General features: G+C 43.6%; 1 protein-coding gene across 1 annotated transcript in view; it reads right to left on the bottom strand.

Annotated features, from left to right (window-relative positions):
- SLC9A8 (solute carrier family 9 member A8) overlaps positions 1-23436 on the bottom strand; it is a gene marked incomplete at its 5' end in the record, with an annotated part of 139984 nt that overhangs the window by 63632 nt on the left and 52916 nt on the right. Inside the window, 4 exon segments of the mRNA XM_082856816.1 lie at positions 1644-1822; positions 3716-3764; positions 3767-3835; positions 3838-3897. Of these exon segments, the coding sequence (XP_082712942.1) occupies positions 1644-1822; positions 3716-3764; positions 3767-3835; positions 3838-3897 (357 nt within the window).

Below are 23436 nucleotides of genomic sequence, written 5' to 3'. Positions count from 1 at the left end.
TTTTTTTCCCCAAGGCTTGCCTTTTATATTCCCTAACATATCATGCTGACAACAATGTAAATAGACTAATAATACTCTTTCAGGTTTAAGGATTCAGGTACTAAAGACTTCTTGATCAAGGGAAGAACTGCTTTTCTTCTTTGTATTCAACTACTGTAACAAAAGGGAAAAAAAAGAAAACAAAACAAGATTCCTTGATTGTTAAAGTAATCCCCCAGAAGTAGAATTCAATTACACTGAAAGAGTAAAAAATTATTTGGGCATATCAAATCTAAATGGACATTGTACACTTGTGCTTTGTGTACTTTTTCAGTGTACAACTTAGAAGTTTTTTAAAAACTATGAAAGACAAGGATGAGTCCTGGGATTTTAAATAAAATTAGTATCTTATTAAAATTATTTAATTAACAGAGTCTGAATAGAAGTGTGAAAGAAGTTACACTTTTCCTCAAAAAAACAGTCCTAATAGCCATCTATTATGGCTATGGAAATACTCTGCACTTTTCCATTTTTTTGTACCTTCCTTTCTTATGAAAAGATCTAATCAGAAATATGACTCAGTATCATTAAAGAGAAGCAGAAAATGTAAACGTTCCAACTTCACTCTTCAAACAAGAGTTTGGAGGGTCATATTTGAAGCTATTTCTTCTTTAGCTGATCCAAAGTGGTTGTGCAGTTTCAACTGGTCTTCTGGTCTAAAACAGGTGTCTACTGTCCATAGTCTCTGGGAGGCAGCTAAGTTACTGCCTTTTATCTAAACTTCTTGACCAATGTCTGGCAACCTGGATATTAGCCTCTAGTCTCCCCCAAACCAGGTCTGTCAATAATTTAACCTCTCTGGGCCTAAATTTCTTCACCTGTTAAAGGAGGAAGTCGAATAAAATGAGATTTTCAGTTTGAGAGAGTGAATCTGTTTAAAGAAAAACATTATATAGGTAAATAACAGCACAGGTGGTACACAGATATGGCAAAAGTCATGACCATGGTTAATGGGAATGACGGAAGTTAAGGAAAACAGTGTGCTAGGGCAAGAGTGTGTGATCTTTTACTCACAGCAAACCTCTTAACTAAGTAAAATTTTACATGGAGGCCTAATGGGTACGAGGGACAAAATGCTGCTCTGGTCAGAAAGCTGGATGCTCTGCCATTTCAGGCCCCACCCCACCCCCTGCTGCCACCGCCACCTACACAGAAACACACAGAGACTCTCAGGAGCGGAGTCTGAAATACACTCAACTAGATGTTCAAAGTTCTCTCTAGAGCAAAAATTCTTTAATTCTTCCTTTCAAAGGATGTCTAAGATATATAAAGGGCTCTTCAGAATTGCTCAGCTCAATGATTTTATAAAGAAAAAGGAGTACCCTGTTATGATGTTATGAACAGACTGATCACTGACCCTCAGCGTTTGAAGTGAAAACCAAACAGGAGGAAGACTTGACCAAGTCAACAGTGGTTGACACGGGGTTGACCACACAGACAGCACACACAGACACTCGCAATGCCAGATGATGGTGTCTCCGCACGCACTCACCGAGGGCCGCACTCACCCCGGGCCGCACTCACCCCGGGCCGCACTCACCGCGGCCCGCACTCACCGAGGGCCGCACTCACCGCGGCCCGCACTCACCGAGGGCCGCACTCACCGAGCACCAGGAGGCTGAAGAAAATGGTCATGCCGCTCGACTGCTCCTCCTGCTGAGCCTGCTGCCCCGTCTGCACCGGGAGGATGGGCTTGGCGGGGCTCGGGCGCACCAGTTTCGTAGTGACCGCCAGGGTGGTGTGAAGGGTGACATTGAAACCTTCATGAGTTGTATTGGGGAACCTGTTGGAGAACATAAAAAGCAGCGGAATTAGACAAAGGAAAAAGGGCAGCGAATTACCAACACACACAAACCAGACAGAGAACTTCGGCACGGAGCTTGATGGGATTCACAACCCTTGCAACCAAGAGGCAGGCCTTGGAGAGAAACTGATTAGGAAGATTCCCTCCTGCTGCAGCACAAGGATACCAGTGGCCTCAGGTACTCTGAACGCAAACACTTAGAGGACAGGGACAAGGGGGAATCAGGACCGGTGTAGAATCAAAGGCTGCCTGCTCTTTGGCACTTAATGGGGGATTTAAAGGGAGGCAAACTGGAGTCTCATCATATTCCAAGGTCCAACATTATTTACTAAGTGCCTTATTTCTCCAGTTTACATTCTTTTCCTTAGATGGTATCTGCAAGCTGAAGAAGCCACTGAATTTGCCCAGTTGTTGATGTGGTCAGAATGCTCTACCCTACTTTACAAAAACCTTCTCTGAGTTCAAAAAGCCCAAATGTAATCCCCTCTGTAATCCCCTCCTCCACACTACTGCTGTGTTCCTTACACTATCTCCTCACACTGTGTTGGGATTGTAAACTAGCACGATATTGACATAATGATCACTGTAACTGTGATTATAACAGCTAATGTTTTTTGAGTACCGCTAATTCCAGGAACCAGGTAACACACCAAGTCTCATTTAATGGGCATAAGCCTGAGGTGGACACTACTACTTTCTCTTTTTTACCCATGAATAACAAGCTCAGAGAGGTTGCATAACTTGGCGAGTATCAGTCAGTGGCAGAATCAAGCTTTAAGTCCAAACTTGAAATCACTGAGTCATACCACCTCTTTTGCTTTGTGCTGCTGAGGCCCAATTTAGTGTCTGGGACAGAGAAGATGCTCAATAAGTAATGTGACTAAATGAAATGACCACCAGGCCAAAAGACATGCATGAAAAGTTGTCAGGTGAGGAAGTCAAAGTTCAACCATGGGGTTGGTTCCTTGTTCATCTTCACACTCATTCCACAAATATAGATGGGGCACCTATAACACGCAACAGACTGTGCCTGGCAGGTATGTAGATGGACTAAGAGTGGTCCTTCCCCAGCAGCACCAGGAGGACAGAGGCACCTTCACCCCCCTTTATCTCATCTTGTACAGTTAGCTCCCTTGCTCTCCACACTCCAGCCATCCTGCCGTTCTTTCTGTCCCTGAAAAAGGCACTAGGCTCTTTCTTGCTCCTGGCCTTTTGCACCTTTTGTTTCCTCTCCTATCCCTCCTTCTGGTCACTAAGGTTTCATGTGGCACGTCACCTCTTCCCGAGAAGCCTCCCACACACCAACACCACTCCGTTTCCTCCAGAGCACTGAAATCATCTAGTCTATTTATAGTCTTCTTTTTCCACTAGAATGGAAGCTCCCTGAGAGCGGCTCCTGGTCGGCCTCCTTCACTACCATGTGACCAGGGCCTGAAATAGAGCAGATGGCCACCAGTTAACGAATAAATGAAACTCACTGAAGGAAACATGTGAAAAATAGTCATTACAATGGAGGAGGTGACTGGCTACGTAATAAGGGGTGCAGCTGGGGGACTTTCTGGAGGCAGCGAAGCGCTGCGTAATCAGCGGATGCGAAAACTAGGAAAGTGAAATTTGGCTTGCGGTTTCCGCAAGACGGCTTTCGAGACCTACGCTGGGCAGCCGATCCCTAGCCAGAGGGTCCAACCTCTAGGAGGCTGCACGGCCCAGGCCCGTCCCTCCAGCCCTCCTCGCAGGCGCCGGCATGGTCAGTCCTGGCCAACCAGCACAAAGAGCTCCGCCTTATGGGGCCGGAGGGCGGCCTGAGGTGCTCGCAGTCACCCGATGGGGCCCAGCCCTGCCGCCTCCGCCGCCCCGGAAAAACCCACTCACTCCTCTTCCGCCATCTTCTCCCCAATCCTGCGGAGCCTCCGAGACCACCGAGCCGCGGGGCCAGTAGGGCCCGCTTTTGCTTCCGGCTTCCGCTGGAGTCGCGGAACGGGGGGCGGGGTCTCGGCTGCGCAAGGGCGGCACTTCTGTCCTTTCGTCTCTATGGCCCGAGGGTGGGAGGTCTTCTGGGAACGTTCCGAGTCTTTTGACCCTCCGGCCCTACGAGATTCCAGTTTTTCCCTTCCACAGGGTAGGGACATTTTGGGGGAAACTCCTGTGAGGTCACTGTGACTCACCCTGAAAGCAAGCTCTTTCTTCTCAGTGTCCAGGAATTCGCCATGCTGAAATTGGGAAGGAAGCTTCTAGCGTAAGCTGTGCAGAGGGACCCCAGATGTATACTTCCCCAGGCTCAGTTTTCCCCAGTTGTGAAGAGGCCTAGCCACCTGGGTTTAGCAGAATCGTGCGGTATTCTGTCTGCAAACATTTATTGAGTTCTGACCATATGCCTATCGTTAAAATAGGTGATGATGATCTAGGGACAGATTGTTCATTAATTTGTTCATTGTCTCAACAAATACTCATTAGACGCCTATATGAGCTTAGCAGTGGTCTGTGGGGTTGGGGATACAGGAAGGAACAAGGTGAGTTTGGAGGGGTAGGAAGAACCCCATCGGGAGAGCTGGTACACTGTTATGAGGCCTTTGGGTTTGACACCACCTCTGCTGCTACCTCCCTTCCTGGTCGAAACCATCGTATCTCAGCAGCTGTGATAGCTGCTTAAACCCTCTTTCTGACTCTGCTATTGTTCTTTAAGCTTTTCCACACATCGGCCTCAGTGATCCTTTTGAGCTGCAGTCACGCCGCTGCTCAAAATGTACACTGGCTTCCAATCTCAATCTGAGGGAAAAAAAACTTGGAGAATCTCCAAGACTGAACCCTGCCCCCTTACCCCCGTGAGGTCAATCCCCTCTTCTCCTCATGCACACTTTCCACGATGGTCACAGTGGCTTCCTCGGGGTACCTAAAACACACCAGGAACACTTCCACCCATGTATTTGCTGAGCCCTTAGGCAAGGATACTCGGCTCCTAGGTTGCCCCTTGGCTCCCACCTTTCCCACTTTTGGGCTTTTTGTTTACCCTTTTCTTGTCCATTATACCTTCTCTGACCACCTTGGGTCTAAAGCCCAAGCCCTCTTCCCTTCCCTCTGTTATTTCCCTACAGAACACTGAACATATTAATAGTACGTTTTACTTATATATTCGTTTATTGTCCTTCTCTCCGTGAGAATGTAAACTTCTGAATGCAGAAGTTTTGTTCTCTGTTTTATCTCCAGTGCCTGGAATAGTATCTGGCATATAGTAGGTACTCAAGAAAAAATGATCCTTGAATAAATAATCCATTTTGAGTTTATTTTTGTGTATGGTGTTAGGGAGTGTTCTAATTTCATTCTCAGAATAGGAGAAAATATTTGCAAATGAAGCAACCGACAAGGGATTATCTCATGCAGCTCATGCAGCTCAATACCAAAAAAACAAATAACCCAGATAAAAAATGGACAGAAGGGCTTCCCTGGTGGCACAGTGGTTGAGAATCTGCCTGCCAATGCAGGCGACACGGGTTTGAGCCCTGGTCTGGGAAGATCCCACATGCCGTGGAGCAACTAAGCCCGCGTGCCACAAACTACTGAAGCCCACGCGCCTAGAGTCCAAGGTCTGCAACAAGAGAAGCCACCGCAATGAGAGGCCCGCGCACCATAACCAAGAGTAGCCCCCGCTCGCGGCAACGGGAGAAAGCCTGTGGGCAGCAACGAAGACCCAATGCAGCCAAAAGTAAACAAATAAAATAAAATAAATTTAAAAATGGGCAGAAGATCTAAATAGACATTTCTCCAAAGAAGACATGCAGATGGCCAAAAAGCACATGAAAATATGCTCAATATCACTAATTATTAGAGAATTGCAAATCAAAACTGCAAAGAGGTATCGCCTCACATCCGTCAGAATGGCCATCATCAAAAAAATCTATAAACAGTAAATGCTGGAGAGGGTGTGGAAAAAAGGGAACTCTCCTACACTGTTGGTAGGAATGTAAATTAGCACAGCCACTGTGGAGAACAGTATGGAGGTTCCTTAAAAAACTAAAAATAGAACTACCCTATGACCCAGCAATCCCACTCCTGGGCGTATACCCAGAGAAAACCATAATTCAAAAAGATACATGCACCCCAATGTTCACTGAAGCACTGTTTACAGTGGCCAGGACATGGAAGCAACCTAAATGTCCATCGACAGAGGAATGTATAAAGATGTGGTACATATACACAATGGAATATTACTCAGCCATAAAAAAGAACAAAATAATGCCATTTGCAGAAACATGATGGACCTAGAGATTGTCATACTGAGTGAAGTAAGTCAGACACAGAAAAACAAATATCATACGATATCGCTTATATGTGGAATCTTAAAGGGTACAAATGTACTTATTTACAAAACAGAAGTAGAGTCACAGATGAAGAAGACAAACTTATGGTGACCAGGGAATAAGAGGGGGAGGGATAAATTGGGAGACTGGAATTGACATACACACTACTATATATAAAATAGATAACTAATAAGAACCTGCTGTATAGCACAGGGAACTCTACTCAATACTCTGTAATGGCCTATATGGGAAAAGAATCTTAAAAAAAAAAAGTGGATATACGTATATGTATAACTGATTCACTTTGCTGTACACCTGAAACTAACACAACATTGTAAATCAACTATACTCCAATAAAAATTAAAAAAAAAGTTGTTAGTTAACTCCAGAAGTGTTAGGAAACAGAAGGGTTTTGAAAAGAGGAGTGCTGTGGAGACCTGGGGGCAGAGGCAAGGATGGACGATCTCAGACCAGCTAAGAGGCCTTTGCAATAATCTGGGCGAGAGCTGAAGGCACTTTGGATTAAGTTGATACCACGGGTATGGCAGGAATGGTTGGACTGTGGGTGGTTATTGAAGGCAGGGTTTGCTGATGGACTGTGGTCCTTAAAAGAAAGAGAGGAGTCAAGGATGATGTCTTCTCCTTGAGGAGAAGAGCTCTGTCTGGCTCAAAGCCAGAGGCCTCTGCCACGCCAAGACCTCTTAAGGCTGTTGTCAAAGCTGAGAGAATGGGCTCTGTGGGTGTGGTGCTGGGCTATTGTTTCCTTAATTCCTTACATTTCTTTCAGGAAGAGATTATCATCAGTGGTAAACTGAAGCACAGAGAAGTCAAGCCACTTGCCTGAAGTCACACAGCTGGCAAATACTGAGTCTGGGATTCAGGTACAGAGTCTTTGGTTTTAACCAGTATCTCCTGTTGCTCCTCACTGCCTTAATTTCTCTGGCTCTCAAATGGGACTAACAGCCTACTTTCCTCCATTAGCACAGAGCCTGGCAGGAATGAATTGGCCCATAAAGGATTAAGAACTGGGTTCTCTCTGAGCCACATTCATTAACTGAGAGCTTGAGACTGTCACTCTTTTTCCAGCCTCAGAAAACCCCACCTGGCTGGAGTCGGGCCCCCCTGGGCTGGAGGTAGGCTTCCTTGCATTGGGCTACAAGCTGTGGGCCAGTCAGGATGAAAGCAGGGCACTGAATTCATCGAGGGCTGCCCCGTTCTCCCTGCCATGCCACAGATCCTGCTATCAGGGCCAGATCTGGGCTTTGTGCCAGTCCTGGACCTGCTGCCAACAGGGGGGCTGTAGAACACCTGCTCTCAGGACCGTGAGCCAATCCCAGCCCTCCTCACCTATTCCTGGGAACGAATCTAAAATCCCCAGTCACTGTCCCCAGGAAGGCAAACAAAGTCTTTCAACATGCAGTTCCTGGGTTCATGTGCCATGCCAGGCTGAGAAGGGGCAGGCTCTTGTGCCAGGCAGTTTTGGCTCTCTACCCCGACTCGGCACCTGTGGGCTCTGACCCTGGGACACCACAGCACCCTCCGAGCCTCAGGGCCCCATCATAGTTTTGACAGAGCCCCTCTTTGGAAGGCTGTTGTAAGATTAGAGAGAAAGCTTTTGCCTTGGTTCTGTTCCCTGCCATTCAGGTCTCAGTTTACATGCCACCTCCTCAGGGAGGCCCTCCCTGACCACTCAGTCTAAAGCAGGTGTCAGCAAACTTTTTTGGTAAAGAGCCAGACAGTAAATATTTTAGGCTCTGTGGGCATTCTGATCTGTGGCAACAACTCAACTCTGCCATTGCAGTGGGAAAGCAGCCATCAAAGATTTAAATAGGCATGGCTGTGTTCCAGCAAAACTCTATGGATATTGAAGTTTGAATTTCTTGTGATGTTCACGTGGCACACAGTGTTCTTTTTATTTATTTTTTCAACCATTTAAAAATGTAGAAGCCATTCTTAGCTCACGGGTCATATGAAAACAGGTGGCAGTCTGGATCTGGCCTGCCGTGGGCTGCCAACCCCTGGTCTAGTCTTAAACGTAAGTGTTTCTGAGACACTTATAACTATCAGATATTTTTTCCCTTCTTCCCTCCCTCCTTCCTTTCCTTCCTTCCTGTGTTTATCATCCGTTTCCCCCTCTAGGATATAATCTCCTTGAAAGCAGGGAGCTTGTCTCCCTCTCTCTCCTTTCTTCTGTCCTTTATCTCTTCCAACATTTTTTGAACACTTTGTACCAGACATTATTCCAAGTGCATTATGCTCAGTAATTTATTTAATCCTTTTAATAACCCTGTGAGGTACACTGATTAGCCCAATTTCACACATGTGGAAACTTGAACATCATTCCGTTGTTCCCAGAGTTTCGAAAATGCTGAAGGTGTCAACAAAACAGGGTTACCAATGAAAACTTTTGAACAAATATGATATTTCATATTTTTTTTAAAAGGGAATCAAAGTGGTTACCATCAAGTGGTTATTAGTCAAGGTTCAATCAGAGAAGCAGAACCAACAGGAGATATTTATTAAGGGATTTATTGCAAGGAATTTTCCCAAAACAACACAGATTTATTATACTTCTATAGGTTAGAAGTGTCATGGGGCTAAACTCAAGGTGTCAGCAGGGCTACATTCTTTTGGAGGCTCTAGGGGAGAATGTGTTTCCTTGCCTTTTCCAGCTTCTAGAGGCTACCCACATTCCATGGCTTTTGGTCCCATCCTGTATCTTCAAAGCCAGCAATGGCATCACTCCAACCTCTGCTTTGATCATCACTTCATTTCTGACTCCGACTGTCCTGCCTTCTTTCCTTTATAAGGAGCATTGTGATTGAACCCACCCAGAAGGATCTCCCTGTCTCCAGGTTAACTGATTAACAACCTTAATTGCCCCTTGTCATGTGACATAATATATTTACAGGGTCCAGGGATTAGCATGTGGACATCTTCGGGAGGTATTACTCTGCCTCCCATGCCATGGAAAAATAAGTTCTGTGTTGGCTTTCCCTGTATTTTTTGTTACCATTTAGCATTGTGTCATATTCATTTACACATGGGGGAGAGTTGGGAATAATTTTTTAAAGCCTGTTGACATTAGTGTTTTAATCTGGCCCTGGCCACTTAGCAGGTAATAAGCACTAGAATTACCAGGCACAAATGAAAAAATTGGGCTTGTAGAATTCAGTGGAGTCAGGTGCAGTATGTACTGCTGAGAGATTTTGTGAAAAAGTACGGATTCCAGTCCTATTACAGACCTGCTGGAGCTTGGGCATGGTGCCTGGGAATCTGAATTTCTTCTTGGCTCTCCCCTACCCTTACCAGACTCTGCTAGTGCCTGCTCATAACGTCTTGGAGGGTCTTACTGCTGCCTAAGGGCTTCTTCTCAGCACAGTACAAGCCAGCTGTGCTGGGGAGTTGATGCTATCAGAGCACCCCTCAACCAGTAACTCGAAAGAGTTGGAGGATAAACACCCCCAATCCTTTGCCCCTCGTGTGGGGCAATTCTGCGGTCATATTCTAGTTTCCTGGAACCCCTCAGTGGGAGTAAGCTTCAGCTGCCCTCAATGGTGACCCACTTGAACACACACACACACACACACACACACACACACACACACACAAACACACACAGCCAGCCCCCCTTCATATCCTTGGGTTCTGCCTCCTCGGATTCAACCAATTGCAGATCAAAACTATTTAAAAAAAAATTCCGGAAAGTTTCAAAAAGCAAAACTTGAATTTGCTGTGCCCTGGCAACTATTTACATAGCATTTACATTATGTTATGTATTAAAGTAATCTACAGATGATTTAAAGTATACCAGAGGATATGCTTGGTTAGATGCAGATGCTACACCATTTTATACAAGGGACTTGAGCCTCTATGGATTTTGGTATCTATGAGGGGTCCTGGAACAAATCCCCCCAAGGATACCAAGGGAGGACAGTGTGTGTGTGTGTGTGTGTGTGTGTGTTATGTATTTATGCTTGGATGATATAAACATTCAGGAGTTTAACTTTGTTTTGAAAATCTGCTTTGAGGATATCTCATGAGTTTTCACCCATGATACTCTCATTGTAGTTTCTTCTTTGAGACAAGATTTACTTAGGGAGTGTTTTAGAATTTCCTACTTATTGAGTGTTAAATGTAACTTTTGTTACTTATTTCCAATTTTATTATATTTTTACTCAGTAGTATATACTAAACATTTTCTGCTTTTTGACTTCACAGAGACTTACTTCACTGTCTAATTCATAAACAATTTTTGTGAAGTACACAGAGAATTGGAAAAGTTTATTTTTTATTTTTAGAGTATAGTGATGTTTAGTAACTCATTATTTAAATTCTATAAACATTTAATTTGTTTTTTAGATTATAGAAGGCTTTGAATACATAGGAAATGAAAGGATATATTTGATAAACATTAACATTCTGTATAGTAAACAATGCCAAAAATAACTTTCTTCCTAATTGTATTTTATTTATTTATTTATTTATTTATTTTTGGCTGCATTGGGTCTTCATTGCTGAGCACGGGCTTTCTCTAGTAGTGGCAAGCAGGGGGCTACCCTTCGTTGTGGTGCACGGGCTTCTCGTTGCGGTGGCTTCTCTTGTTGCAGAGCACGGGCTCCAGGCTCATGAACTTCAGTAGTTGTGGCTCGTGGGCTCAGTAGTTGTGGCTCACGGGCTCTAGAGCTCAGGCTTAGTAGTTGTGGCGCAGAGGCTTAGTTGCTCCGTGGCATGTGGGATCTTCCCGAACCAGGGCTCGAACCTGTGTCCCCTGCATTGGCAGGCGGATTCTTAACCACTGCGCCACCAGGGAAGTCCCCTAATTGTATTTTAATAAAAAACACATACTCTTAAAATACAGTTTATAAATGAAACTCTGAACAAGTTTACAATCATATTTTAATTGACGTGTAGTTGATATACAATATTGTGTTAGTTTCAGGTGTACAGCAAAGTGATTCAGTTATACATATTTTTTTTCAGATTATTCTCCATTATAGGTTATTACAAGATATTGAATATAGTTCCCTGTGCTATACAATAAATCCTTGTCGCTTATCTATTTTATATATAGTGGTGTGTATCTGTTAATGCCACACTCCTAATATATCCCTCCCCACCTTGTCCCTTTGGTAACCACAAGTCTGTTTTCTGTGTCTGTGAAGTTTACAGTCATATTAATTTCAGAGTCCTGAAATTAAGATTGTTTATGTTCTCCCTATAGACTTTAAATATATATATATTGAGATATAATTGACAAACAACGTAACCTACACTGACTTCTCTGTCTTCCCTGTCTTAATTCTCCACTTCTGCATCTGGGCAAACTAAGACACTCCCTTCAAGAGTTTTTATGTCAATAACAACAACAAAAAAAAAAAAACAGAAAAAAACAAAAAAACAAACAACCCAATCCAAAACTGGGCAGAAGACCTAAATAGACATTTCTCCAAAGAAGATATACAGATTGCCAACAAACACATGAAAGAATGCTCAACATCACTAATTATTAGAGAAATGCAAATCAAAACTACAATGAGGTATCACCTCACACCAGTCAGAATGGCCATCATCAAAAAATCTACAAACAATAAATGCTGGAGAGGGTGTGGAGAAAAGGGAACCCTCTTGCACTGCTGGTGGGAATGAAAATTGATACAGCCACTATGGAGAACAGTATGGAGGTTCCTTAAAAAACTAAAAATAGAACTACCATACGACTCAGCAATCCCACTACTGGGCATATACCCTGAGAAAACCATAATTCAAAAAGAGTCATGTACCACAATGTTCATTGCAGCTCTATTTACAATAGCCAGGACATGGAAGCAACCTAAGTGTCCATCGACAGATAAATGGATAAGGAAGATGTGGCACATATATACAATGGAATATTACTCAGCCATAAAAAAATCTGAAATTGAGTTATTTGTAGTGAGGTGGATGGACCTAGAGTCTGTCATACAGAGTGAAGTAAGTCAGAAAGAAAAACAAATACCATATGCTAGCACCTATATATGGAATCTAAAAAAAAAAATGGTCATGAAGAACGTAGGGGCAGGATTGGAATAAAGATGCAGACCTATTAGAGAATGGACTTGAGGACACGGGGAGGGGGAAGGGTAAGCTGGGACGAAGTGAGAGAGTAGCATGGACATATATACACTACCAAATGTAAAATAGATAGCTAGTGGGAAGCAGCCGCATGGCACAGGGAGATCAACTCAGTGCTTTGTGACCACCTAGAGGGGTGGGATAGGGAGGGTGGGAGGGAGACGCAAGAGGGAGGAGCTATGGAGACATGTGTATATGTATAGCTGATTCACTTTGTTATAAAGCAGAAACTAACACACCGTTGTAAAGCAATTATACTCCAATAAAGATGTTAAAAGAAAATTGTTTTTATGGTAGGGACTTCCCTGGCGGTCCAGTGGTTAAGATTCCACACTTCCACTGCAGGGGGCATGGGTTCAATCCCTGGTCAGGGAACTAAGGTCCTGCATGCCATGTGGTGCGGCCAAAAAAAAAAAAATTTCTTATCGTAATCACACTTGGTAACAACTGCTGAGGATGATCCTGTTAAAAAAAAATCATCTCTGTGCTTACCATGTGGCAGGCCCCATTCTTGGCACAGGGAATGGAGAGATGAGTTAGGCATGGACCCCTGGGGAAAGAGGAAGTGGGATTTCAGCAGAGGTACAGAGCGTCATTTTAAGATTAGCCCATTGAGACTTTTGGGAAAACAGCCAGCTAAGCGCACACTTCTACTTTTGCTTTACCCCTTGGTTCCGCTAGGTTGACAGTAAAGGGATTTATTATTTTTTTTAAAGGCATAAACCGTTAAGGACTGGAGAACGGGAGAGGAGACAAGAGTGAGAGCATTTTGGAGAACAGAAAGCAGATGGGTTAATCGGCAGAACTGAGAAAACCCAATCCTCCGGCAGCAGAGGGGAAAGTCAAAGCCAACGTGATTTATCCCCCAAAATCCCTCCCAAAGGCTCTGGAATTGGTGGTACCAATTCCTGAAAGTAAAATTGGGGATAGGAGTGGGCAGCAGAGAGGAGGATGTGAAATAAAGGAAATTCCCTAAAAGTCTGTTTGAGGAGCAGTCAGATTTGCAGATCCTCCCAGCCCCAACCCGACTCTAGGTAACTGGCCACCTACCTCTGCAAAAGTCTGCAGGTTTATTCTTTGGAGACAGTAAAACAGAGTATCTGGGCTTGGGGACCCCAGCACGTTTTCAGGCAGAGGTACTATATTGAAAACAGGAGGATTAAGTGAAATCTTGTGTTTAGTTCCCTGGGACTGCTGTAACAAATTACCACAAACTTTGTGGCTTCAAACAATAGAAGCGTATTCTTTCATAGTTCTGGAGGCCAGAAGGCTGAAATCAAAGTGTCAGCAGGGCCATCCTCCTTCCGGAGGCTCTGGGAGAGAATTCATCCCTTGTCTCTTCCAGCTTTTGGTGTCTGTCGGCATTCCTTGGCTTGTGGACATATCTCTTTCTGCTCTGTTTTCACATTGTCTTCTCCTCTACGCTTCTCATCTCCCACTGCCTCTCTCTTATAAGGACACTTTTGATGGTACTTAGGGCCCACCTGAATAATCCAGAACTATCTCCTCATCTCAAGAGCCTTAACTTAATCACAGCTACAAAGAACCTTTTTCACAAATGAGATACCATTCACAGGTTCCAGGAATTTAACATGGATATACTTTTGGGGGCTGTTTTGGGGCCTGCACGCTGAGATACCCTATTCCAGTCCTTTGCCACATCTGCAGGGCTGGCCCCATTGCTCACATCCAGGGGTCAGGCAAATTGTATGTAGTGGTCTTTCCCAGGCCATTCCATTCCAGGTAGGAGACTGGAAGAATCTTCTCCAGAAAATCTGGCTAGACTCAGAGGAATCACCTAAAGATATTTTAACATCAGGGGGGTTCCCAACAAATGGTCCAGTTCAGTGTCAACAGCCCACTTCCCAATATATACAATGATCAGCTTCTTGGTCCCCTACTCTTAAATATGAGCAGAAAATCAAGAAATATCAGACATCTGAGCGTACCCTCTTAAATGAAAAATTGAGAACAAAGCAAATAGAGAAAAGTAACTAAAGAAAACAGATAATGCAGGAAGGAAAAACAAAAACTAAAAAAAAAAATCAAAAACAACTTTTCAGAGAGTTACCCTGAAGCAAGAACAAGATGCTATTAAAAATAGGAATATTTTGAGAACAAAGAGGGCTTCTTGGAAATTAAAAGCAGAGATATTAAAAATTTAATAAAAGAGATGGAAGATAAATGTGAGAGTTTGTCTCAGAAAGTAGGACAAAAAGACAAAGATAGAAAATAGGAGAGAAAAGATACGTTGTTTCAGGGACCGGTCTAAAAAATCCCACATTTGAAAAATAGGCATTTTATCGAGAAAGAAGAGAAACAGGGTGGGGTGGGGGAATCATCAATAAAATAATTCACAAAAATTCTCCAAAACTAAAGGACATGTGTTTCCAGACTGAAAGTGTTTACTGAGTGCCCAGCATGCTGGAGAAAAATAGGTCCATAGCAAGGCACATCACTGTGAAATTTTGAAATACCAAGAACTAATTTGTGAAGAGAAGGAGAAATAGGTCACTTCAAAGTATCAAGAGCAGAATAACTTTGGACTTCTTCACCAAAATTCAGACATAAGAAGGTAGTGGATTAATGCCTTCAAAATTCTGAGGGAAAATGATTTCCAACATAGAATTCTATACCCAGCCAAACAATCATCAAGGGAGCAGATAGAATAAAACCATTTTCAGATATGGGAAGTTGAAAATTTTCTACTTCCCACACACCCTTTCTCAGGGACTTACTGGAGGCTGAACTTTTTGGCTACATCAAAAAGGGTGTGTGTGTTTGTGGTGAGACAAGGAAGAACAAGACACAGGAAACAGAAACACAGCACAGGGGAGAAGCAGATGGAATCCCCAGATGATGGTGAATGGACATCCTAGGATGACAGCTGTGCACCAGAGTCGGTAACAGGTTAGATTCCAGCAGGTCTGAAGACTCCAGGGACATTTCTTTAAGAAGGTGAACACATAGAGTTTCTGAGGCATTAGAAGGAGTTGAGAGGATACTTGCACCCCTGGCAAAGAGTTTGGAGTTGATAACAAATACTGAGAAAATTAGGTCAGCTTGGGTGGGGTCAGAGAACAAGACAATAATCAGCTTTAAAAAAAAACAAAAGTGGGACTCCCCTGGTGGCACAGTGGTTAAGAATCTGCCTGCCAATGCAGGGGACACGGGTTCGAGCCCTGGTCCGGGAAGATCCCACATGTCATGGAGCAACTAAACCCAGGTGCCACAACTACTGAGCCTGCGCTCTAGAGCCTGTGCTCCACAAGTGAAGCCACCGCAATGAGAAGCCCACACACTGCAACGAAGAGTAGCCCATGCTCGCCGCAACTGGAGAAAGCCTGCGTGCAGCAGCAAAGACCCAATGCAGCAAAAAACAAAATAAATAAATAAACTAAAAAAACAAAACAAAACAAACAATATAAAAAACAAAAACGCTGTGGGGAAAAGCAAAAGGACATCATAGTTTACCATGGTGCTCAGTGGTGAATGTCACAATTATGTAATTAGTAAATATTGATCTCACCAAAATTACCATATACCTATCATGAGAGGATGGGGGAGTGGGAAGGGCATATACATATGTGCTGGGGCCAAGTGTAGGGAAGGAAAGAGAGCAGAACCCTCAGATCCTAGAGAGGGAAAGCAGATTATTCTGAAAACTGAAAAATTTAGAAGTGGCAATCAATAGAAGCATGTTATTTAGAGACATGGAATTAAATATAAAAAATTTAGCTTAAAGTAGTTGAAGTCGTTGCCTTTGGGGAGGGGGAAATGGGAGGAAGAAGTGAAGTGGGGACTTCTGCTTTTAGAATATTTGACTTTTCAATTCATGTATAACCTTGATAAAATAAAATCTAAAACCAAAAAATAAAAAAGGACAGGCATGCCATATATTAAAATGTTGTTTTGATAATGGCTATCTCTGCATTGTGGACCATGGATAATTTCCCCCCTTTTTCTTACTTGTCATTATTTTAATAATTTTTGTCTGCAAATAACATATGGTATGAAGTGAGAAAAAAAATTTTTTTAAAGGGAGAAAGAAAAAAAGGTCTGCCCAGAGGCAGCCTGGAAACCAGTGTTTCCATCTGTCACCAGGTCTCAAAGTGAGGAGAGTGAAAAGGATACAAAGGTGAAGCGGGGTGGGCAGGGAAGGAAGAATTGACAGAGCTTGGTGACTCACAGAATAGGGAGGTGAGGCAGTGTCACAGAGAGAAATATCAAAATAACCATGGCCTTGACTTCCTGTTTTTAAATAAATATGACAAGCTGGCATATTTCTAGTTTGTGAAAGATGACTGAATGTTCCTAGTCACAGCACGGTGTCAAAGGGTGTTACTTATGAATACATTTTATGCTTCTACTTTTACTCACCTGCTATTTACTTTACATAGCAGTCCAAGTGATCCTTTTTAAGCATTCATCAGATCACATTACTCTTTTGCTCAAAACCATCCCATGGCCCCTCATTTTACTGTGAACAAAACCCGAAGTCCTCTTAGTTATCTACAGTGCCCAGTTTGGTCTGCCTCTTGCCCCTGCAGCGGTCTCTGACCTTCTCTTGTACCTTTTCCTCTGCACCCCAACTCAGTGGGCTTCAATTCATTGAATGTGGCAAGCTCATCCCCAGCTCAGCACCTTTGCACAGGCTGATCCTTCATTTCCCTTCCTCTAGATATTTATATAGTACCTCCTAGTCATAATTCAAGTTCCATCACAAATGTCACTTCCTCAGAGGGGCCTTCAGGAACCACTCTGCCCGCTTACCCCAGCCAGCTACTATCTCTTGCAACATTTTACTTTCTTGTCTTCAATGCACATATCACCATGTGAAATTATCCTGGTTTTCTCTTTTTAAAATGTTTTAAAATTATTGTTGAGATATAATTCATTTAACATAAAATTCAGCATTCAAAAGCATACACTTCAATGGCTTTTAATCTATTTATTATGTTGTACAACCATCACCACTGTCTGATTCCCAAACGTTTCCATCACCCCAACGAGAAACCCTGTACCTGTTTGCAGTCACTCTCCCCTGCCCCCATCCCTGGCAGTAGAAACCAACCTACTTTCTGTCTCTATGGATTAACTATTCTGAACATTTCATATAAATAGAATCATATACGTGGCCTTTTTGTGTCTGCCTTCTTTCACTTATCATAATATTCTGTTTCTTATAAAAATTTGCTTCCTTATTATCTATCATCCCCTTTAGACCCTCAGAAGCTCTAATACCTAGAATAGTGCCAGTATAAGTCATTAAATATGGATTAAGCACCTATTAGGTGTTATGCACACAGTAGCACAAAAAATCCTCTCCAAGGAAACTCTCTCTAATCTTTATTTTTTCCTAAGTAGTCTTCAAGTCTTCCCTCATGCATCCCCAAGGAGGGTGATGGGCCAAGACTTAGTAGGCTGGTTTGGGGAAGTCTCCCCATTCTTGGCCCAGCAGACACGATCCAGCTCTCTCCAGAAAGGGACACCTCACACCAGCACAGAGGCCCCAACCAAGACTGAAACAAAAGATAAGTCCCAACTGAGTACCAGTTACTAAGGGGTTTCCCTGTCCCTTTGGTTCTTATTCAAGACAAATCTGTGTGACAGTTAAGATAGTCACCTTAAATAAAAAGTGGAAGGGACCATGGGACAAGGAATACGGGAAGCATCTAATTGCACAGAGAATAGCCTCCATGACCAAAAAGCAAGGAAATCAGGACCTCAGTCCTACAACCACAAGGAACTGAATTCTGCCAACAACCTAAATGAGGCTGGAAGTGGATTCTTCCCAGAGCCTCCAGATAAGGATTTAGACAGGCTGCTGTCTAGACTTCAGCCTGTGAGACCCTGAGCATGGAACACAGCAGAGCCTGCATGGACTTAGGACCTAAGAACTCTGAGCTGGATGTAGTTTAAAAGACAAAAAAGGGCTTCCCTGGTGGCACAGTGGTTGAGAGTCCGCCTGCCGATGCAGGGGACACGGGTTCGTGCCCTGGTCCGGGAAGATCCCACATGCCGCAGAGCGGCTGCGCCCCGTGAGCCATGGCCGCTGAGCCTGTGCGTCTGGAGCCTGTGCTCCGCAACGGGAGAGGCCACAGCGGTGAGAGGCCCGCGTACCGCAAAAAAAAAAAAAAAAAAAAAAAAGATATTCACCTTGCTGCCTGCAGTCCGCCACTAAATGCAGGCTTGCTCTCAGGACCCCAGGGCTGGTTGGATCACTTGGGCCAGCTGGTAGACCGAGAGGCCCATTAGAATAGGAGTTAAGAAACCAGATGCTGGAGTCAAATTTCCAGAGTCCAAACCCCAGCACCGCCACTGTCACCTGGGGCAAGTTACCCTCCCTGTGCCTCAGTTTCCCCAGTATGTATTTCAGAGTATTATTTTTAGATTAAATGAACTAATATTCATGAAGTCTTAGAATGATGCCAGGTACATATTTAGATGTTTCTCAAATTAAAATAACCCCTCCCCAGATAATATATGTATTCCTAATGGGGCAACTGCTTCCAAGTGATGCTGCACTCCTTTTTTTGCTTCTCCTGGGTTGGAAATACTGGTTGTTGTGACATCTAACCACAGTTTTGTTTTTTGTTTGTTTGTTTGTTTTTAACTTCGTTTAAAGACCAAAAGGGTAATTCCTCTCTGTTTCCTAATAGGAGAAAAGTAGAAACATTCCAATTATTCGTTAATGGAAGAGTAAATGCAGACACTGAAAATGACTCACATGTATGGATATTAACTTAGGAAAGGGCCTGTGCTCTGCCTTGGTGATGTAGTATAGTGGTTAAGGTCATGGACCTTGAAGGCAGACCACCTATGTCTGAATCCCAGCTTGACTACCTATGGCTGTATGATGCTGGCTAAAACACTTCACCTCTCTGGGTCTCAGTTTCCCCATCTGTAAGGTAGGGTTAATAATAGTGCTTATCATATAGAGAACTATTGTTAGGATAAAATGAAGTAATACACCGAGAGCAGCTAGCACAAGCATTGTAAGTATTCATTAAGTCTTAGCTGTTACTGTTTAATTTAAAAAAAAAAGCACAAATGGACTTTAGGATTTAAACATATTTCTATGCATTGAAAAAATCTGAGATAATTTATAAACTGCTCTAAAATTATAACTGTTTTTCACTCTCTTCTTCATGCTTTTCTGTATTGTCTGAAAAAAAATTTTCATAATAATAAGCCTATTATTACATACTACTTTTGTAACCAGAAAAAAAAATTTTAAGTTAATTCCATTTGGGGGTGGGGGAATTAATAAACAACTCCACCCTCCACTGCAGAGGCAATCAATGAGTTATTTGCCTGTCCTTGCCTTTTGTGTTTGAGGACTGTTTTTCCTGGGAAATTCTTGCTAGAACACGAAGTTACCCTTGTTTGCTTAACTTTTCTCTCTGTGAATCAGCCTGTTAAAGGCTGCGTGGGTTCTCCTTCCCCCTGTCTGACTTTGTTGCAGGGGAGGAGGTACTGACTCACAAAACCCCTGGTTCATCTGGCCATTTACTTCACTCACAGTCATTCAACAGAGTTGGGAAACAAACGTGGCCCATCCAATCAACAGAATTCCATGGTTCGTCTCAAAGATCGAGACAGATTCGTATCTATCACCCTGGAAAGATGTTTGTGATCACACCACTCAATGAAAATAAACAAACCAACTACAGAATGATATTTATTCAACAAGTAGGTATTGAATTCTTAGCCAGTCTGTTCAAGGCACTAGGGACACAGCAGTGGTGAGCGGAGAAAAACCCCTGCCCTGGTAGAGCAGAAATTCTGGAAGAAGAGAAAGAGAGAACAAGAAAACAAAGTTAATTTAGGTAATGAAAATTGTTATGATGCTGAAACAGGAGGGGAAGGGGCAGGGCACAACCTTTAAAAGAATAACAGCCTGAGGACAGGACATAAACTGATTAAAACCAAACAGGTCCAAGATGGCAGATGAATCAACTTCCACTAGACCTTGAGCCTCAGTATATGCTCATTGCAACACATCAGCAAGTGAAATGATACACCCACGGGCGCCATGACAGTTCCAAGGCCAACCATAAAGGTCAAAAAGTGGGCAGTGACCCAATTCCTGGGAATCTCCACCCCCTTCCCCAAAATAGCTGGAATAATCCTCCCACTCATTAGCCTATGAAATTACCCACCTCTATAAAAACTGACAACCCCATACTCTGGTGCCACTCTCGCCTTCTGAGATGGCCCACGCTCTGTCTGTGGAGTGTGTTTCTCTCTAAATAAATCCACTTCTTATCTATCAGTTTGTCTCTCACTGAATTTTTTCTGTGATGAGACATCAAGCTTCATTAAGTCCTGAAAAGAGGCGTGTGATCTCAATTAAAAGACTGTGGGTTTTGGCTGGGTTCGAGTCCCAGCGTGTGGGTTCAAGTGCCAATCTGACGTCCACTGTTTTAATGGAAGAGAGTGGGAGGGAGGCGGAGCTACTTAGATGGGGTGGTCATGGAGGGCCTCTCTAAGGAGGTGGTGTTTGAATTGAAAACATAGTGTGATTCCACTTTTGTAAAACATATTCCTCTATGTGTGTATATATGTCTGTTTACTATAAGCATAGAGGAAAAGTCCAGAGAGATACTCATCAGAATATTTCTGATTTTAACTCCAGATATTTCTGGAGTTCTATTCTATGCATTGGCCTGGGAAAAATTCTCAAGACACTAAGCTGATTCAGGCAGGTATGGTCCAGCCCTCAGAGGACTATCTCCTTTTCTGATTCCCCACATAAGCCAAACTGGGCTGGACTCCAAACTCATCACTGCAAGTAACAGAACCTCAAACTAGTTTAAAGGAGAATTTATTGGCTCACATAAGGAAAAGTCCAGCGATATAATTGGTTCAGGCATGGCTGTATTCAGGAGCTCAACAGTGTCAACAGGCCTGTGTCTCTCTTCATCTCCCATCTCTGCTTTCCCTTCTGTTGGCTTCACTCTCAGGCAGGCTCTTCCCATGAGGTGACCAAGACATCTTCAGCTTCTGTCCTCCCAGCTCAGCGATCCTAGGGAGAGAAGAGCACCCCTTTCCCTGGCAACACCAGCAGAGTATTAGTGCTGCCTGTCATTGGTTCACTGTGGATCACATGCTTTCCCTGAGCCAGTCACAATGGCTTGAGGGGTGCAGGAATCCAGGTGAGGATAATGCATCTACTCCCGGAGACAAAAGGGAGCCTCCCTCACCTGGAGCACATCTACTGAGGAGGGGAAAGGACCACCCAAGCTGCTACTGGGAAGGCCAAAAAAAAAACAATGCATGATTAACTTTTTGCCACACAGTAATGACACGGGATAGGAACACTTACCACTTCCATTTTACAGAGTAGATTTGAAGCTTAGCAGCTTTCATAAGACCACACAACTAAGAAGTGGAGGAACTGCTGTTTAATCAAAGTCTGTCTAATGCCAAAGCCCCCAAATGATGATCATGATGTTGATAATCATTGTAATAAGAACTATTATTAGTTGAGCACCTACGGAGTGCTAGGTTTTGCAAGCACGATCTCATTTCATTCCCTCTGCAACCCTTTGAGGCAGGTGTAATGGACAGTTGTAGTTGACTCCTTGATATCCATTCCAGCTCAGCCACAGGCCTGGGACCCAATTAATGTAAGGCAATCATGGGAATTGCATCCCCTTGCCAGAGATTGGTTTGGGAATGGGCATGTGACCCAAGTCTGGCCAATGAGAAGTGAGGAGACGTTTGCCAGAGGCTTCTTGGAAAGTTCTTCCTCACTTTCAGGAGAGGGTCTGGAAGTGACCCTCTTTTCCTACCGGACATGAAAGAGAATGCCTGTAGCCCTGATAGCTCTTGACAGTCATCCTACGATGACAAGGAGAACCAGCCTCAGGCAGAAGCCAATACTGTAGATGGAAGAACAGAGAGACGGAAAGAACCTGAGTCCTTGATATCATTAGGTTGCTAGAACTACCTCTGTCCTACAGTTGGCCTGACCTGGACATCCTGTGAGGGAAGCAGGATAGCCTGTTCTAGTTAAGCCAATTTGTGTTTTATTGGCTCCTTTTTTCTAGCAAAAGGCATGCTAATGGACTTAGTATGGATTTTTAAATCTTTATTTCACGGATGGGGAAACTGAAGCTCAGAGAGATCAAGTGAGTTGCTCAAGGTCACACAGCAAGCCAGGCTTTAATCCAAGGTTTGTCTGATTCCAGACTCATCTCACAGTGTGGTTTCCCCACAGTAGTAGCCGTCCTCCTGCTAGATATTTTTTGAGCACCATGATGCTGAATCCTCCTAACTACCCTGTGAAATAAGTGCTTTTATTATCCCCATTTTGCAGATCAGAAACATTCACAAGGGAGGGGAGGTTGTTTAGCAGAGAGGCTTTTGGATCTGAGGCTTTCCTTTCAAGTTTATGATTCAGAGCCAAGGGCAGATAATAGTCAAGTGGAAGGGGATAGGAGTGGGATTGGGGAGTAAGGAAATCCTGAAGGTTGCAAAATGCTAGGATCTTATTTCAGCCCTGCTGAAGTATTGAGCCAGGAGGATTGGGAAATAGAACCCCAGAAACTCATTTGTCCTCTCAGGATTGGCTCTTAATTAATTTTAAATTGGGGTTAAAAAAATTCATGTAGGGAATACATCACCACTTTAGAAAAAAATTGGAAATATAGGCACATAGTAAGATAACATAATTTTAAAATCTTACCAATACTCCAGCTGTATAATTGTTGACAATTATGCTTAATCCCTTCATGCCTCTATTTCCTCTGGGGAGTCAGGAAAGCCGTTCTGAGGTGGTGGCGTTTGAGCCAAGGCAAGAAGGATGAGATGGAGCCACCACTGGAAGAGTGTTCCTGGCAGAGGGAATAGCATATGCAAAGGCCCTGAGGTGGGAGTGAAGTTGGCTGACGGAAGGGATGGGACGATGGCCAGTGGGGTTCATGAGAAACAAGGGAAGGGGGAGTCGAAGGAGATGAGGTCAGGGAGGTAGACTAGAGTCAGATCACAAGAGGGGGAAATGGTTTTGGGGACAGGGAGCTGCTTATGTGCCCAAAACACAGATGATCAGCCAGTAATCCAAGCAGAAGTTTTATTACTTAGCATCCGGCTTCTAAGAGGAAGGGCAGGTGAGAGACACTACCAGGTAGTCGGTACATTTTTACCAAGTGTCTACTCTGTGCCAGGCCCTGCCTG

Source organism: Leucopleurus acutus (genome assembly GCF_964270905.1).
Source record: "Leucopleurus acutus genome assembly, chromosome: 16".
Lineage (NCBI taxonomy): Eukaryota > Metazoa > Chordata > Mammalia > Artiodactyla > Delphinidae > Leucopleurus > Leucopleurus acutus.
The sequence above is the reverse complement of the archived record's forward strand: the minus strand, read 5'-3'. Positions and strand labels throughout refer to the sequence as shown.